The sequence below is a fragment of the Neodiprion fabricii genome, chromosome 3, assembly GCF_021155785.1.
Source record: "Neodiprion fabricii isolate iyNeoFabr1 chromosome 3, iyNeoFabr1.1, whole genome shotgun sequence".
Classification (NCBI taxonomy): Eukaryota; Metazoa; Arthropoda; class Insecta; order Hymenoptera; family Diprionidae; genus Neodiprion; species Neodiprion fabricii.
Genome location: NC_060241.1, coordinates 17,583,110 through 17,602,169, shown reverse-complemented (window position 1 = coordinate 17,602,169; position 19,060 = coordinate 17,583,110). Strand labels below are relative to the sequence as shown.

Sequence of the window (19,060 nt, the reverse complement as noted above, 5' to 3'; positions counted from 1 at the left end):
ATCGATGAAAAGACAATTATTTACAATTTTAACAATGTGCCGCTCTGTTCAAAGAATTTACACCTGGAATGAATGAATGATGGAATGGATGAACGAATGAATCTTAAACTTATGGACGGCTCGGTTTTTATATTTATATGCAAAGACAAGAAAAAAAGAAATCGTGTCACGTTTGGCATACCTCATAAAATAGGTACATAGTTCACTCGCAATTTAATAAAATAAATTCGGAAAATTCTTGTAATTTGCCGTCCAACGCGAAGGCTCGAAAGCTAGCAAAAGTGTGAATGATTAGAGGTGTAGGTAGAATTAAGTATTTTAAATTAAATCAAATTGATCGACAAGAATTGGCTAATCAATAAGAAGAAGGAAGGTTAGTAGGAAGATTGATAAACCACCTGCAATCATTTCAAATAGAGATAAAAGTACCTAAATTTTCTGGAGAAGATAACACGAATCCTAGAGAATTTTTAAATTACTTAGAAAGATATTTTGATCTAAAACATGTACCAGATGACTAAAAAATATTAGTTATTCACGACGCATTGAATGGTAGAGCTAAAATTTGGTTTGATGAAAATAAAAGTAGGTTGAACGATTACGAATGTTTTAAAAACAGAATTTTTGAAAGAATTTTATTCCGTAGCTGTAAGAATCAGGGAAAAGAATAGTTGGTCTGTGCGTAAATTCAAATGGAGTGAAAATAATTTGCAAATTTATTTTTTACAACAAACTAAAGAAGCTCAGTATTTTGAACCCAAGTTATCGGACTACGAAATAAATTGTAGTATTGTTCAACAAATGCCGATTAAATTGAGGGAATCGTTAGTTGCAATTGATTTTTCGGATAATAATAAGGTTGGAACCCTGTTCGCTCGGTTAAATTTAACCTGTGAAGAGAGAGAACGTGAAAAATCTCGAAATTCCCAGTCTCATAGCAACAATTCGTACAATGTCAGAGAAATCAATAAACAAGGTCATATTAACGAGCAACCGAAATATTAACAGATCAGTCTATACAACGGAGTATTTAAAAATGCAAATTTTCAAAGTACTGTACCAACAGCTGTTAATGTTTCTTTGCCAAACACAAATTTTCCGCCACCTAAGTACTTTGGAAAAATTCAAAGGTCTAATGGCTATAATTAACAAACAACGAATCATAATAATAATAATAATAATAATTAACGACAAAAATTAAACTGACTATCGGCGCGTTCAATCAAGGTCCAATAACGTGTCGTGACACTTTTGGTTATATTAAGGAAAAACTTTGAATCATACTCTGATATATGAAATGTAAGTAGTGGGAATACGAATCATAATCTTATTTATGATCTTACTTTGGATCAAACTTTGACCAGAGATTTTACAAGAGGAAAATATCTAAAACACTAAATAATATGTCAAAAGATTTGCTGATGAACATTTGAAACTTCACAATGAAATATTATTTCAACATCACGTCGAAAATAACCAATGGCGAATAGTAGCACCGTGTTTTTTTAATTACAAAACTAATCCAACACACTCACGCTAAAATGGGTCATCCCGGTTAATATCAGACTTTTCAATATCTGAAACAAAATTATTTATTGGAAAGGTATGTTAAAAGATATCAAGAAATGTGTAAACACGTGCGATTTGTGTCAGAGAGTTAAAGTTTCATCGAAAACCATGGAAGGAGAATGTGAAATGATTAAATCTGATAGACGAGGAGAATCAGTAACTATCGATTATTATGGACCATTACCACAATCTGTAGGAGGCGTGCAGTTTAGATAATTTCTGAAAATACATATCCGAGTTTATATGCAGTGACAAAAGCTACAACTCGTATTAGTTTAAAGAAAATTTTAGAATCATACGTACCGAAAATTTGAAGACGTATACGAATCCTGTCAGACTATGGGACACAATTCACTTCACACAGTTGGAAAAAAAACTTTAAACAACGCAGGTATACGAACGTGTTTTCGAAGTATCAGACATCCTGAATCTAAGTGTGAATATAGAAAGTGTTCTTCCTCTTCGAGCACAACTTGTAAGAATGTCTGTAAGTGTGTTTACATTTTGGAATCTTACGCTTCTGATGCGAAGCTCGTAAGACAGTCAATGACCGTCTAATATTGAAATGCGGATATGCATCATCAATATTAATATTAATCACGAGGCATTTTTCATTGTTGAAACGTATAATTTTGAAAAACTGGTAAATTCAAAAAATTAACGACGGAGCCAGGAATCGAACCTGGTATCTAGCGATGCTTTACCGGAGCCTTACTCCACTAGACCACCTAGCGTACCTGTCGGTGTTGAAAAGTCTCTTTTAATGCAACTAATTCGAAATGGTCTCAATTTTGAAATCGTCATGAGATACGTGAATTAATATAGGTAATGATATACAGGAACAAGTACAATTATAGATTCAAAAATTTGTTAGGAATATTGAAAGTATGAAAAGCAGTACTGAACCTTTATTCCAATGTCGTCCTGCTTAGCACAAGATACGTGCATTAATTCTTGTAGCATTTTTTCCCCAAATATTGATCACTGATGAATTAGTTTCATGCAATATCACGTATGTTTCTTCAGTCAAAGCTTAAAATTTAGAAAAAATTCCAAATTATACAAGTATTGAAAGAATAAAAATTATTTTCACTGAAAAATCTTTTTTTCATTTATCGCAAGTACCCAAGTATATTTTAATGACAAACATTGATCCGTATGAGTCAGAAATTTTGTTAAGTTTCTTTACTTCTTGAAATCCGACAAGAAACTGAAGTTGGATTTTTTATTTGAATTTTTTTTTTGTTTTATTACAGTCTACCCGTCAAACGAAGCGTTCGTGTTTTTTCAACATTCGACTTCCATGTGAAAATATCCTGAAAAATATTTTTCATGAATTTTGAGCCAAGTATCGTTATGGGCCGACCACCCTTTATATTTTTATTATTGACTTTATATTCATTTCGTTGAATCACTTTCAAACAGGTTTATTTTTCATCTAATTAGGAATTAATTACTTATGTTAAAGTTAGTAACGTTAACGTAAGAAAATATTGTGAAGAAAATCAATATTTTACAATTTCAAAACGACTTAGCTCAGGTTTTCAAAATATAGACGATTTCCTTAGTTACAGTTAACTGAATTTGAAAGAATCACGAGTCGCGAAATTATGACATTTCCAAAACATGCTTCATCACAGTAACATTACTAACTTTAATCTTTTATTAATTTCAGGGAATTTGTAGATTACACTGTCCAAGACAACTTTTTTTCTCAAATGAAAAATTAATTTGTGCCGTGACTCGGTCAACTACGACTTTTCATGGCACGAATTTACAATTCGGCAGTAACCAAACCTTGTTTGAAAGAAACTTGACGGAATTAAGATTTGACATAATAATAATGTAACGAGTGGTCAACCCATAATGATACTTGGCTTAAACTTAAAAAAAAAAAAATGTTCAGGATATTTTTTACAATAAAATAAAACGTGAACATCGAGTCGTAGTCCGAATGACTTTGTCTAAAATTTAAAAAGTTAATGATTTTCAGGAGAATAATTTCTTTCAATTCTTTCTGTGAATCTATGATTCAAAACTAAAAAACCTGTCCAGTATTTTGTCAGTATATCCTTCCGTTCTTCAATTATATCCATTTGAAAAGTTGAAACAGGAATTTTCTTGCAAAATTTGTCATTCATGTAGAAATTGAACCAAGAGTTTTAAAATAAATTAGAAGGTTCCTCATCGATTAGTCGAATAGTACTAGCTGTATGTAAAGTACCTGTCGTCGGGAATCTGGAGTGATGCTGGATTGTTGTGAACATCTTCCGAATCCGTCTCTTCTACGTTCGGTTCTCGTAGCGTTACGACATATTTTCGACAGGCTGAACCTTTATCTTTCCGCCGTTGGCGCACTGAAATAATTTTTTTATCTTTAATATCGTCTGGCAAGAGTGTCGTTACATCTTTGATCAGGGTGTCTAGAGCCAATGACATATCAAATTCCCTGACAATTACCGGTTTTTAAGATTATACCATGCGTTCCCTTTTTGAATTCCGAATTATCGAGTCCAGTTACTACGCTGCAATAAGATAAAACGTGCATTTTATTCGTGAAGAGTTAATCCTTGTCGTATTATTGCTAATGTTAACTGTTGCCTACGTATGGTTTTTATGAATTTCCTTGCTTAGCTTTGATCTTTTTTTTTTTTATTGTACTGAGTCGCTTGATTGAATCAATGTGAAATATGTGATTCGTTGTTAAAATTCGCGCCTTTAATCGTTGTACTCGTGTCTTGAAACGTTTTATCAAAATATCGTTGCAAATTTTCAATTTAAATTGTCCAAGGTTTGAATACACGAGTTAATACCTACTGAAGAAAATAATGTGTCTCATTATCGTAGTAATTGTCTAATTCTGTGGTAAACCTCGCCACTCTGTCATAACGTATCGTCACTCTGTTAACCGAAGCCAACCGTCATGAATTTTCTGGGATGGCTTTTTTCTTTTCACTTCGTATCATTGACGAATACTGCATCTGGTACCCAAAAATTTAGCAGCTTACCTTACGAAAAATTCAATTGTCCGGAACTAGTGTCGCGAGGCAACGCAAAAGCACTCTTATCGTTAGCTACCCTGATCATGTTCCTAGCATTATTTGTTTCGAAGTACTTTCGAAAGGGTTCAGATTTCGTGCGTCGCATAATTGTTGTCTGGAATAAAATGGTGTTGCGCTTAAAGACTTTAGAGAATCAGAAATTCTTCGACGAAATCTGCGTAACTTTCTCGAGCACTTTCGATCGTGACCATGTCTAGAGCTCGACTGAAAATCTGAAACCGAGTGCGCTCCGTTTCTGCCCAATTGCAGCGCCCGAATCTAATGGCTAATCCAAAAAACTTTTGACTGACAATACAGGGTCCGTTACTCTTACACACCTCCCACATAATTCAACTCAAATCTCTATCTATAGGTACCGTAATGAAAATATTTGTATTTTCTGATTTTAACCAAACACCTCCTCCTCTGTATTGACATGAACGTAAATATAAATTTTTATATTTTTCTTGTCCCTAATAAGGTTGTACTTTAATTGGTTGGTCAAGTGATCGCGTCCGCTGTGTTGAACAAATGCGTCTACGTTCAAGTTAGACTGCCACATTTTGAATTTACCCGAGACTTGCTTCCCATTACAGGTTTTACAAAAATAAAAGAATCATGTGCAATAAGGAAGCAACGGTCTTTTCGCCTCACGTAGAATTTTAAGTTATAATATAATAATTAAACTTAAGATCGGTTTGAAAAAATCGAGTTTGCCTCCTTGTTACACAATACACTATTTAACGACTAATCTTATTTGCACAAGACACACGTATAAATTCTTTTTGCGTTTATCCACAAATTTTGGATAAATGATAGATTATTTTCGTGTAATAACACATGCTTTTCTTCAATAGATACACGTAATATTACCGTACCTGATTTCCGCAGTAAATTTCCGCAATAAATTTCCGACACAACCATGAGTTGCGCGTATTATAATGACTTTTTGTTGAAGAGTTATAAAATTCATAAAAGAAAAGACATCTACCTTAAAATGATCAAACTTTAACCTTCGATAACTTCTGAACAGTGAGGTATACAAAAAAATTGTAACAGACCTTTTTGTAGAAAATTCAACTTCCTACAAAAATATGATACGAGTTTTTTTTTTATAAATAGTAGATACCGAGATATGTATTTTTCTTCCTCACCATAAGAAAAAAATAGAAAACTGCGAGGCGGAGGGCCTTCCTATTAAAATTAAGTGCTCATACTTGGAGAGAATGTTTTTGAGGTCTCTACCAATCAAGTTTTCGGAGTATAAAGTGTAAAAATAAATGGTCGATTTTTGTGGTCCACTCTAATATACATGGCCAGATTTTAGAAGCCGCTAGTCCCGAAAGCTTGAAAATTTTACACATATTATATGGCCAGTAACTTTGCAATCATGCAACCCTCCCTCTCTGGTTCCTCCTTCCTTTCCATCCCTATATGAACCGTTCGTGTGATAGAGCTATAATATTTTTTATTTTTTCTTCCAGGTTTACGTTCTGAAAAATTCAACTAATCGTTCCCAAAACTTTTTATTTTTTTTTTTAAATTGACTGACGTAAGAGAATCGTATACGATCCTCACGGTTGTTTTTGTGAAATAGAATTTCTAACAGCAAGAATTGAGTATTTTTAATTTATTTTTTCGTATTTTGCATTTGCATAATTCTTCCCAGAAATATTTATAATTTTCATTTGAAGCGAACTTAGTAATTTTACAATTTTGTGAAATCTTTAAATCCAACCCTCATGGATCGTATCTTAAATCAGTAAAATGCTGAAGGTCTGAATTAAAAAAAAGTGCGATCACATTCATGACGCATGAAACTTCGGTAATTGTTTGGTAATAATTTCCAAATTTCTTCTGCTCGGAGGCCAAATTAATTGAAAAAAGTCTCCAGGATAAGCGTCCAGAGACACGTGTTGTAGATGATCCATTTTCTGCATCTAACGATGGCTTGATCCTACTTTTTAATTTCCTAATATTTTTTAATTATTATTTTTTCATTTCTCGACAACAGGAGACAGCGGTGTGAAGATTATTCAACTCTTGAAACATCGGCATAAAAGAAATTGTGGAATCGTTATTCGTTTTCCTGGAAGTATGTGAATTAAATATATGCCTCGACTCCGAGGAAATAGCAAATAGTCGTCGTCATAATAATTGTGAATACTGATATTAGCCTTAGACGCGGTCAGGGAATCACGAGAATGTATATTATTTGCATTCATTTGAAAAAGCTGTATCGATTAGGAGACTGAATCTCGATTGGTCCGTGTCGTCCAACCAGAGCCCTACAAATGTGCACCTTGAGGCGGAAGACGTTTATTTCCCCAGTTTGTTGCAGCTCTTGGTCTGAGCACAATGGATCAAGTTACCTCACCGGCAAAGGTAAAGATTCATCATTTCTTTGAAAGCTTAGAACAGAAGGACTTGCATCGTGTTTCTCAAATTGTAAATCGTGCTTAGGAATTGAGATTCTACGAGTTTCCTCTTTTAATTTTTAGAGAAGAATTATTTGAAAGTTTGCTGGCCATATCTCCATTTTTTTTTAAATCTCTGTTTCTTGCGATCATACGTATTTTTGATTTCTCGTTACAACTTGTAAAAGTTTCGCCATTCATGGGTATTTTTTAAACTTAATTAATTATCATGGAGAATTAAATATGAAATCAGCATATTGACAAACAATTGTCGTTCTTCTTTGCTGTCTTTATTTTGTGAACTCAACATTACTCTGCAGTCCTGTGCTCACTAAATCACATTTGATACTTGGAAGTATAGAATTAAATCGTATATATCGTACGAATGAAAATTTCATCCACGCATTGCGAAACTCGACTTTATTTGTATTTCGGGAAAAAGTGAAAAAAGAAAATCATTTCCCAAGCTGAGAAGAATACAATGTGTGAGTCACACATTTTTTGGTACTTTTATTATAATAAAAAGTAAAAGAAACAGACGGATAAGACAGATAATAAAAACGGACCATAGTTGAGACAAGAAATTTGCATAAAATTGTTGTAATCAAGAAAAAAAAAAAAAACAATCCAGACGCAAAATGATGAACAAATATTAAAGTCTGACTGAACATTAATTTTACTCGGAACTAAATCAATGTCGAAGAGCTGTAATATACACAACAATTCAAAGATTAATAGGCTTGACCACTTGAATCAATGATTATGAAGAGAGAAAAAACCGTTAAAAATGAACTTTAGTGTCACTTGCGCCAATGATAGTGACGGCGACTAAAACAATATCCTTTCTTACTAGGCAATGTGAATGAATCCGATAAACTTCGAACATCATAAGCTAAGATATTCAGGCTTACCAGAAACAGTTTTATAATTAGAAGGTTAAAAACTCTGAAACTCTAGCATTTTTTATGCAACCCCAATGTTTCGCGCTATTTTCATTAGCTGACTAGATCCCCATAAGCTGCCTGAAAAACAGTCAAAAAACCCTACATTATAAAGTGTAACGTGTAATCGTTGAACATTTGCAGTATCGTACTTATAATAGTTTTTATCCACTCTGAATATAACTATTTGTAACAATGTTTTCGGGCAATATCTGGAGATCTCTATGGTGAACAAAATAAGATATTAATATCTAAAGAAAAACTCCGGGTTTCAATCATTTCAATCGTTTTAATTTGGAAACCTGTTCTTGTATTATTGATATTTTTTTATCACCTTATTGGAATATTGTTTAATTCCTCTTCACCATTGATCGTGCAAATAAAATTGCTGGAGTTTTTTTGAACTGTAGCTTCTTCTCTTGCTCAAACATTTACCATGTAACAGTTATAGACGTAAAATGATCGCTGTACTCGATCGAACCAATTAAGATTTTATCAACTTGGCATATTCGATAACTATTGTGTTCCAACGGGCCTCCCGAAATTCTTTCCACTTCTCGTTCACAATCACATCGTGTCCAATATAAGTTGTTTGATTACACAGCTCTACAAAATAAATACTTTTTTTTGTTGCTCTGATTTTTTCTGTGAATCCTGGTGTTTGAGAACGTAAAACTTACGAATATAATTATGATTATATTAGATTGGATCTGGTTTTTATGTTATTGTAGTATTGTATTCGAGATGACTCAATGTTTAAAGGCGAATTTCTCTTGAACGGTTAAAGTTCTATATCAGTAGTTTTTTATAGAGCGTGAAATTTCCTATAAGAATCTGTTAATACAGATAGTTTATTAGATGTACGTTTAGATGGTTTATATGTCAGACGTTTATGAGATATATTTTTTCCTAAATTTTTTACCTGTTATTTAAATGGAAAATGGAAAAAAATCAATATTAAAAGCTCGTATTTGGCTGAGATATTCTATATAAGATGCTCTACCGAAAGTTTGATGCGGGTTTGAGAGAAATTTTTTAATTTTTTTTTTTCGGAACACCCCAATACCCCCCTTTCGAAGAAACTTGTTGTGCCCTCTTTTTCATGGCGAGAACAACAAAGTATTATATTTCTTATATTTTTTATAGTTCTGCCCGAATAAAGTAAGCATAACTAAGGTTATTGATAGTATTTTTTTGATAAACTTTAGATATTAAAAAAAAGAAATCGAATTTTTCACCTAAACATTGCTTTTTTGAGTCATATATGAAAATGTCGATAAAATAAATAACTGGAGCCAATTTCGAAAAACTACGCTTACTCCTCAGGTCGTTGACATCGAATCTTTCTAAGACGACTCAAATATCAAGAGCAACAAAACCACTGTTGGCCAGTGTTAGCCTTCCAAGTCCGACGCCCACTTAAATTGAAGCTCAAATTTTTTTTCACTAGAAAAATATTTCGCTGCATCGAACATACGGTAAGTGAGAGTTTTGAAAGAATCAATTCCTCAATTTTCGTTGCTGATTAAATGAACTCAATAACAAATTTATGGTCTCAAAAGTTTCTTCACAATCCCCAAGAGCATTTCAAAATTTTCGATTCGACTCAAACTGATAACTTGAAACTGATCATTCAAAATGTTATAGAGGGCACAAAATGAGAGCGATCCCAAGAGTATTATAAGCATGTTTTGTCCCATTTTGAGAAGCATTATTTGTCTTTGGTACTGTAAAAAATGAATATATAATCACGGAAACGTAAAATCGTTTCCGAAAAATTAAATTATCGACATCAACAACAGTTTAAATTTGACAACTTTTTATCATTTCCTATTTTTATATGTACATACATGCCGTATAAGATACGGTTGAATAACAAGAAACCGTAACCTGTTTTTTGAAGAAATGAATCTTCACCTTTTGGAAACTGCATCTAACGATAATAATACCGAATGAATATCATTTTAACAGCTTTGAATGATTGAATATTATGTATTATACTTTCTTTTAACTAAAAATTGTAATAATAATGTGGCACATTGAAGCGATAAATTTTTATGTCTGAAAATGACATAAATCATTCAAAAACATATGCCTATGAATCCTGCGACCCCTCAAAACGAACCGACTTCAATGAAACGTCATGGAATCGCTCTCATTCTGCAGCATCATCTATAAGATATTGAATGAGCAGCTTTGAATTCGACAACTATAATTTTTTGCACAGTCTAATTAGCATATTTAAAAAACTTGCCGTTTCTTCAACGTGCAAAATATGCCACACCGGATGATAAAGGCTTACAATTGTTAGACAATTTTGCACCCGGCATTGCTTGCATCCAGTTAACTACCGTGCAAACGATCCATTCTCATCTATTCCAGACGTTGTTCAAACACGATGTGAAAAAAATTTTCAACGCGCAGAACTTGAATGAAAATATTTTCATCACTTAGATGGAAGCGTCCCGAGCCGTTCAACTTCTCGGCTGGATGAAAAATATACTGTCAGTGGTGGGCCTTTGGCCGCTTGAAATCAACGATAGGCGGTTTGCCTTCAGCATGATCTGCATGGTTGTTCACATAAGTTCGGAATACGCCGACTTGTTCCATTTCATCGGCAGCCTTGAACACGTCGTTTCGAACCTCACGGAGACGATAACATACATGGTGGCCACGTCTCAACTGGCACTTCTACGTATAAACAGTCGGCAATTCAGAGAAGTGATTTACGAGGTTCAAGACAACTTGCAGAGGGAGAGTCACCTGACCTCTGAACAGAGAAGAATTTTTTCGAAATACTACAGTAAGACTAGGCTGATCATTCAGCTGACGGTACTGGGGGAACTTACAACCGCTTTAATCAACTACTTCGCACCCATCACTAAAATTTTGGTCACAAGTAAGTCACACTTTTAATATGCAGTTGTCAAAGATTCTATGTATCGACAGAAAAAAAAGTATCTTGCGATTACGTCTAACTGCACATTTTTAAATATCTATCGGGAGTAAGGTGTATGCGGAAGAAAAGAGTGCGCAAAAATGACAAAACGAAATGATAAACTTGTTCGAGAGTTACATAATTAAGGAGGTTAATTTACCAAGGATCGATACTTTTTACTAAATTCATTAAGAAATTGTCGTATAACGTTGAACATATTATTATATTCGCAAGCTATGAAGATCTCGTCAAAGATACGAAAAGTTCAGTTATCGATTCATAGTTTCAAATCATTAATATTCTTTAAATTCTACACCGAAAAATTACAGTTGGATTTACTACTTTGCTGGCAAAATGAGAGACTGACGAATTTTTTGTTGAAATTACTTACACTTCTCTGTTTAAATTACTGCGGAAATGATCCGAGTTGCCAGATCGACAGTCCTATTTACCAGGAAAAAAAATTGCAGTGCCAAAAATTTTAGCGACGTCAGCAACAAAAATGCGCCAACTACCAAAGTAGTAAATGCAACGGTAATTTTTTTATAATGATAATAAATTTGGTCATTTCAATTGACGGTAGCTCGTTCTAAACAGAACATTTTGCTAAAAAATGAATGTTCAACGACGCCAACGTGATGAAACAAGCCGTAAAAATAGTATGTTTCGAGATGCTTTTCATCAATTCACAAACCAACTCAACGGTATCGCACAGTAAATAGGAATGGTACAACGGAATTGGACCTGCCGTATCAGTCGCGTACATTCTACGACCTGTCGAACATCTATTTATACGTGTTGACGTATGCTGCTCAGCTTCCCTTCAGCGTTGTCATGTCTGTGGGGCTGATCGGTCCCGACTGTCTGATCGTATTCCTGACGCTCCATGTCTGCGCCCGCTTGTCAAGCTTGGTGGAACGCATCAAAAACATTCGTACGAACCGTCAAGTATGTTGTCAGGACATAAAGGAGTTTGTCAGGGGGCACATTCGACTGATATGGTAAGTCCCGGGCTAAAATATGAAAGTCCTATATGTAAGACAAGAATAAAAGTTGATTATTCCCTTGGTACGTAATGTGCTATTATTTTCTCCGCATTAAATTAACTTGTTACATCTTCCTTTAGTTTCATATGGTGCTACGATCTTTTATGTCGTCGTTTTCGTTTCGCTTCGCTATCGTTCCACTGATTTGAAAACAAATTAAGAGAATGGATAAACAAGCAAAAAGGTACCACCGTATCGAAATTCCTGAAATTTGCTACATTTTCCCAAGTTGACAAGACCTGTGAAAATGTATAAAACGCAAACAATGAAAGTTTCAAAGTTTCGTACTACTTTCAATTCTTCCGGCACGTCGTTTACGTAATTTAATATTCAACTCAATTGATTTAGGCTGTTCATCGTTTCGAAAACAAAAGCTCACGTACTGAGTTACACGAAAGGTCATTAGAAATCGTAATAATTATATAAAATTCCGGAAAACAGAATATTCCTGCAATTTTTTGACAAAAGAAGTCAACGTTATCGTTCTAGCTCATTTGTAAAAGTTTAAAACACACGGAATTACGATGTATAGTATGAATATTTATCATTTACGGAATGCAGGATGGCGAAGACTTTGAGGAAGGCCTCCAGCGTTCTCTTATTGACACAACTCTTCGGAGGAATTCTTCTCATATGTATCCTGTCCTACCACGTTTTATTGGTAACAGCACTAATTACATGCATGACTGTCTCAAATTAAGGCAATACATGTATGGGGCATTCCACGCTAAACCAACGGGTCATCGGCCCGGCCCCCTGGGATTCTGATGCCCATGAATTTTTTTGGTCTGTTTCAGTCAAAAATGATATCTCTAGTTTTTCAAATTTTTTCCGCTATTTTGTAAAAGTGTGGTGACCTGAAATATCCTTGGCATGAAGATAGATATTTTTAAAATCGATGAAGCACTTATGTAAAATCAGCTACTCGAAAACAAATCTTTTCGTCATGATTTGAAAATGGGATGGAAATGCTGAATTTTTTTTTTTCGAAGTTTTCTTTTGGTCTCGGAATTTATTTTCAATGATGATTTCTTGTAGTAAAAAATAGAACAAGTAGAAACTTCAACTTAGTACGATTCTATTTTCTTTTCAATTCAAGAATGAAATGAAGAAATTGAATTTTTTTTTTAATTAAACATCGTTTCCTTCGTTTCGCTCTTAAAAAAAAGTAAATCGAGGTGAAGAAAATCATGTTCAAAAGTAAATAGAATTTAACCATAACAGAGTTTTGTTTTTTATTTTGTTTTATACCGCAAGATACCATCGTTAAAAATAAAATCGATAAAAAAAAATTTCCAAAAAATATATACCTATGACATTTTCATCCCATTTTCGAATCATGTCGAAAAGATGTGTTTTCGAGTCCCCGATTTTACCAAAAAGCTTCATCTATTTTAAAAATGTCCATCTTCATCATATCAAGGATATTTCGGGTCGCCGCGCTTCTACAAAATGGCAGAGAAATTTCGAAAAATGAAAGATGTAATTATTGACCGAGAAAACCAAATAATTCATCGGACATCAGAATCCTATGCGATCAGGTCGATGTCTCATTGGTTTGACGTCGAACGCCCCATATACATGTTTTTTGCCGAAACGATGTCTAAACACTAATTTATGCCGTAGAAAAAATTCTCCCGAGTTATAGAATTTTTAACTGAAATCGGAGAGGTACATTTAAATGAAATGGAAAGAACATTCGAATTTCAGATTCTTGGCGGATTTTTCCATAATAATAATCAATACGACCTAAACCTAAATAAAATACTGCAGGTAGTAAAATTGTTTTAAAAAATGATGATAACTTTTCTTTCGACATTGGATCGTGAAGCCAGTCTGAAAATCGGAAAATGCGATACTATTATTTTGTGAATTCCGGGCAGCAACTGTAATGTGGATAGTTTTTTACAGTTTCATTAAAATCGGAAAAGGTCACATCGAATGTCGCATCTCTCAGAGTTAAGCTAAAAATCCTATAGTTCGAAAGGACATTCAGATCATTTATTACACTAACATAAAAAATTATAATAAAATGAATACAATTCAGCCTAATTTACGTATTGGATCATACTGATCGTAATCGAGAATTCTTGAAACGGAATATGCACCAAATAATCACAAATTTACGCAGAGTGCCGAGGAAGGACAAAAATCAAATTTTGTCAGATTTACGCTGTACGTAATGAGTGTGACTTTCTTCATATTGATCAAATGCTACGTCGGCGAGAGTCTTATTCAAGAGGTAATTGTGATGTACATTTGGACCATCACTAAATTATATAGAAACAATAAGGTTAAGGATAAGGATAAGCATAATAATGATAAGGATGTTGAGGATAAGAATAACAATAATAACTACGACCTAGCTCACTTATAAAATCATATCTATTTTTAGAAGTTTTTTTTAAAAACTGCATTTTTTTATTAGAAACTGCAAATACTTAAACCAATTTGAGTTTGAGGGCTTTATTATTTATAGTTTCGAGAACATTTCAGAATTTTTTCATTCGAATTAATAACAACATGACGCATGTAAGTAGAGAACGATTCCGAACTTTTGCGGTGGGCTTTTACGGTGGCGCATCTCCTGACATTACTGTCCAACTTGTAACATAGAAAAAATGTTTAGAGTTAAAAACAATTTTTCGGGTTAGAACTCGTAGCCTAAATGTTGGAGAAATTTGTTTTTCAATTATATACGAATAGGAACAAAGAATGTAATTTTCGACCAAAAAATTGTTAAAAAAACCTCGATAAAAAATTGTTGGAATTGAAATTCAAAAATGTAGCCACAAGCTCTTATCGACAAACAAGTTTTAAAGATTGTGTCATAATTTCAGGTTGATCGTATGCAAATTGACCTAGGAATCTGTATGCTACTTGTATGCACCATGCGGCTATTTTGTTATTAATTTCAATAAAAAATTTGAAAAAAGTTCTTGAAACTATAAATAATAAAGCCCTGAAACTCAAATTGCACTAAGTATGTTCATTTTCTTTAAAAAACAAAACTCCTCAAAATAGGTATGCTTTTAGGCCTTTGTGGCGACGCATACCAATACACAGACAGAAAACAACATCTGAAACTAGTGCTTTATGACCTATAATTTCGTAATCGGCCATTGCCACAGATCATTATTGCCCCGTGTGATTATTAAGTTATAATCCGATATTTAACGCGATCTCAACCTGAGTATGTGTAAAAAATTAAGAAGTGTACTCAATAGCACTACAGTTTGGACGAGCATTACTCGAAACCATATGTAATAACAGAGAGGTATGGTGAGGCGAGGGGGTGAACGACCGCTATAGATCAGCTGGAGATTAGTAAAGGGACAGAATGTATTATAATACTACGATGTGTACGTGAATGAATCCAAGTACGCTAATCTCACGCACACTGCGGCGAGTGGTCAACAAGACAACACAGTCCAAAGTTCTCAAAATCCCCGCGAGAGCGAGCGAGAGGAGAATACGGAGAAGAATCCAAAACCAGATCAGTATTAGTCGAAACTCGGAAGAGAAAACACGTGAGTCTTGCTGACAGTAGCTCGTTATGTGTGCGAGAGTGATACAGTGAAGTGTGTGAACGCGGGGATATCAACTCGACGAATCGGGGCTCGTAATGATCGATTTGATTATTAAATGACGTTGGATCGTGTTTTTAATGTACCAGTGATCGAGTAATTAGATGCGAGAGCAGAACTCGGTAGAGCCGGTTGGGGATTCTCGCGACGGCCTTCCCGGGGCCTCATGATTGAGGTTTTAGTCGAGGAAATAAAGCACTAAAAACGGCCCAACTGTCGATTTTTTGAGCAGTAAGACGGATTTTAATGCGGTTTTTTGCATTCGCTTCGTAGGAGCGCCTACAAACTTTGTGAACTAAATTGATTAATTAATTTTTTGAAAATGCACACGAATATCGCCACGGCAACCGTCTCCGAGGTACCTGGTGCCCAGGGTGGACAGTATCAACGTCTTCTCCTAGAGTTTTGGCGAAAATTGTGATCGAATTTGTAATTGAATTAAGAACAATATACTTTAATTGAGGTAAAAATGATAATACTCAAGATAATTCCAGAAAAAGACGTTGAAACGTTCACCCTGGGCACCACGTACCTCGGAGACGGTTGCCGTGGCGATATTCGTGTTCAGCGACCCCAAAAACCTCCGACTAGCAAATTTTTTATTTAGTGTCTCTTGGAAGTGCACTTGCAAAGTGCATATTATTAATGCCATAATGCATTTTTAAAAAATTAATTAATCAATTTAGTTCACAAAGTTTGTAGGCGCTCTTACGAAGCGAATGCAAAAAACCGCGTTAAAATCCGTCTTACTGCTCAAAAAATCGACAGTTGGGCCGTTTTTAGTGCTTTATGGTAGTAGTCCGGTGTGACGACCGAAATTTAGACGTTTTTTCATGATTTTTTTTTAAAAAGTAAATAAAATGCTATCGTTTTAAAGTTTTTACATGTTTTTATTGGTGTTTTGAAGTATATAAAAAAATTTTTTTAAAGTTAATTTTACATTAATTTGTTTAAAATTTTTGACGTCAATATGGAGTCCTCAAAGAAAAGATGAGTTGGTTCGGGGAAACACACAGCCTTCCAAAGTCATCTGAAATAAAAAATTCAAAGAGATTATTATTCTGTAGACTTCATTTTAGGTCCCGAACCTTAAATATACATAAAAATAAAAAAACAAAAACAAAATGGCGGACTTGTGAAAAAAGTTCTCAAAATCTAATTTTTTTTCTTCATAAATTGTTTAAATAAAATAGTTTATAATTAAAAAATTAAATGTTTTAAAGTTTCGGCATCTAGATATGTGTGTCTAGAATAACGGGTTAAATTTTTAGCTAAATCGGTTGAATAGTTTTGAGTCAGTGATTCCCCGAACTTTCGAAAACATGGTTTTGAGAAAAACGCTTTTAAAGTTTTGACAACAGATTTTTTTCAATAAAATTATACTTACACTAATCAGCTATGCCTGGTGCATAGAGCAGTCCTTCCGTTTCCTCAAAGTTGTCATTTTCAGCAGCTTTTAGAGCTCTACGTAAAGTTCTGGCTTCTTTGGAGTTGGCTTTTTAAGCAAAATATTAGCAACAGATTTGACAGCGACGCTTTCATACACACGCTTTCATACACACTACGGCGCGCTCTCTTATTTTAGCTATAACTTTAAGAATAATTAAAATTTATGTCTCAAATTTTTATAGCATATTTTTAAGATATTTTTCTTCCGAAAAATGTAAAAAAAAAAATCGATTTTTTGAACCCGTCACACCGGGCTACTACCTTATTTCCTCGACTATTTGGACCCGGGCTGGTTGACACGTTGGGAAACCAACGTGATTGTTACAATTCGCGGATCAAGAACATTTGAAAATAAATAACAAATCACACAAAATTGGTGTAGCCGCGTGGGCTGGCCTTGCCGGAGTAGCTAACAATAAGCTAAGCTACCCCGGGGTGGTTTCCGTGTCGGGAAACCAGCGCGATTTGCACGGTTAAAATAGTACAGGTACTGACCGATGATTTCGGGTGAGATGGTACCTGTACACATCATCCTGTGGCCTACTCCGGTTCTGCTCGCGACGAGACACGTGTTGAACGGATAACCTTTAGAAAGTTACCCAAGTTGACACAAGCGTTGAATAATTACTGATTGAATGAATGTAAAGCTTGTGCAACAAGTCCTGAAGTACAGTTTCATATTTGGTGGCCATATTATTAATCGTTAAATCGACCCCGAACCCACTATTATTGTTTGGAGTCTATCGAGACGGGTGACTGTGAGACCTATAGCTAGTACAAAGGAAAATTTGGGTACTTGTAGTACCCGGCTGTGAGGTCGTTCACTAACACGTATGAAATGCATGTTCACATGAGAAGACGCGTATAAGTTCCTTTTTTGAAAAGTAATTTTGTTTTTCAAGGTAAACTAGAAACTCCTTGACATACACGTTAAAAATACATCATTTATTTCATCCACAATAAAGCCAATTTGTTTCAATTCTATTCCTTGGTTGTAATCTTTGGTAACATGATTTGTTGTCACATATCATTTAACGAGAAATTTTCCTCCAGAGTGACAGAGTACATGAATCGCTCAGCGAGTGTCGATGGCACGAAATGTCAACCGAGCATGCCAAATGGATGGTAATATGCATGGCCAGAGCACAGCAGCCACTTGTAATGACAGCTGGGAAATTCTACACATTCTCTTTGGGCAGTTTTACCGAAGTAAGTTGACTAATAATACTGCGTGATAGAAAAAAGTAAAATGAATTTTTTAGAACGCTTCATTTTGGTAATTTTTCACAAAATGTTATCATATTATCCATTGTTCTTACTTATTTATTTTTGATTTGCGGTTGAAATAAAACATCACAGTAACTTTTGCTATTTCGGATACTATCTAAATGTTCAAAAACAAATCGATAACTGATTTTAAAAGTAATCACCCTATGGAAAAAGACGATGTAATGAATCGTAAAGTATTTTGAAAGCAATAAGCGTGTAATATATCATACGATTCATCTTGTAAATTCGATAACATATATGTATATCAACTCATATCATAAATTACAAAAACACGAATCATCAGATATGCTAGATCGAAAGTCATATAGTCAACTATACAGTTTATATTGTGATTTTTGATCTAATATATTTTATGATTCGTGTTGTTGCAATGCATGATCCGAATATATTATGTGGGTGTTGATATATTTTATCGGATGTACAGGATAAATCATATAATAAGGTACACGCTGAATTCTTTCAAAACATATTTTTCAGTAGGGTCACCTGTCTTGTGGTATAGAATCATACAAGTATCACGAGGTGTGTTGGTAGTCTATTACCATACCAAATGTTATACTAATTGAACTAATTTCTGTCTTGTATGTTTTTTTCTTGTAGATAATCAAAACATCAATGGCATATCTGTCAGTGTTGAGGAATCTCATCTGATGTCACTCAGTCGACACATTGTTTACTTTTATGTTATATAATTGTTGTAATACAGGGATATACCGATGATTGACAATATAGAAACAGTAATCAGCTGTTGATTTTTTAAATACGATGTCTAAATTATTACA

The 19,060-nt window shown here is 34.2% G+C and overlaps 1 protein-coding gene and 1 long non-coding RNA gene across 4 annotated transcripts in view; one reads left to right on the top strand and one right to left on the bottom strand.

Moving 5' to 3' along the window:
- Positions 1–17,036, bottom strand: part of LOC124178060 — a 26,243-nt gene extending 9,207 nt beyond the window's left edge. Inside the window, exons 1-3 of one of the 2 annotated variants that reach the window (XR_006869717.1) lie at positions 16,927–17,036; positions 16,504–16,569; positions 3,127–3,132 (exon numbers count right to left, since the gene is read on the bottom strand). This is a non-coding gene — a long non-coding RNA (uncharacterized LOC124178060). Of the gene's footprint in view, positions 1–3,126; positions 3,133–16,503; positions 16,694–16,926 lie in introns of those variants that run through there. The other variant, XR_006869718.1, reaches the window with a different exon arrangement.
- LOC124178057 (odorant receptor 13a-like) lies at positions 6,757–19,060 on the top strand. 2 transcript variants are annotated; one of them, XM_046561148.1, is made up of 7 exons: positions 6,761–6,995; positions 10,423–10,867; positions 11,622–11,907; positions 12,514–12,613; positions 14,084–14,194; positions 18,042–18,197; positions 18,879–19,060. In XM_046561148.1, the coding sequence occupies exons 1-7, from the start codon at positions 6,969–6,971 to the stop codon at positions 18,927–18,929; spliced, it is 1,176 nt and encodes a 391-aa protein (XP_046417104.1). In that variant the 5' UTR covers positions 6,761–6,968; the 3' UTR covers positions 18,930–19,060. The 2 variants fall into 2 exon arrangements, with proteins under 2 accessions (XP_046417105.1, XP_046417104.1); XM_046561149.1 differs by lacking the exon at positions 14,084–14,194 and having other exon boundaries at positions 6,757–6,995.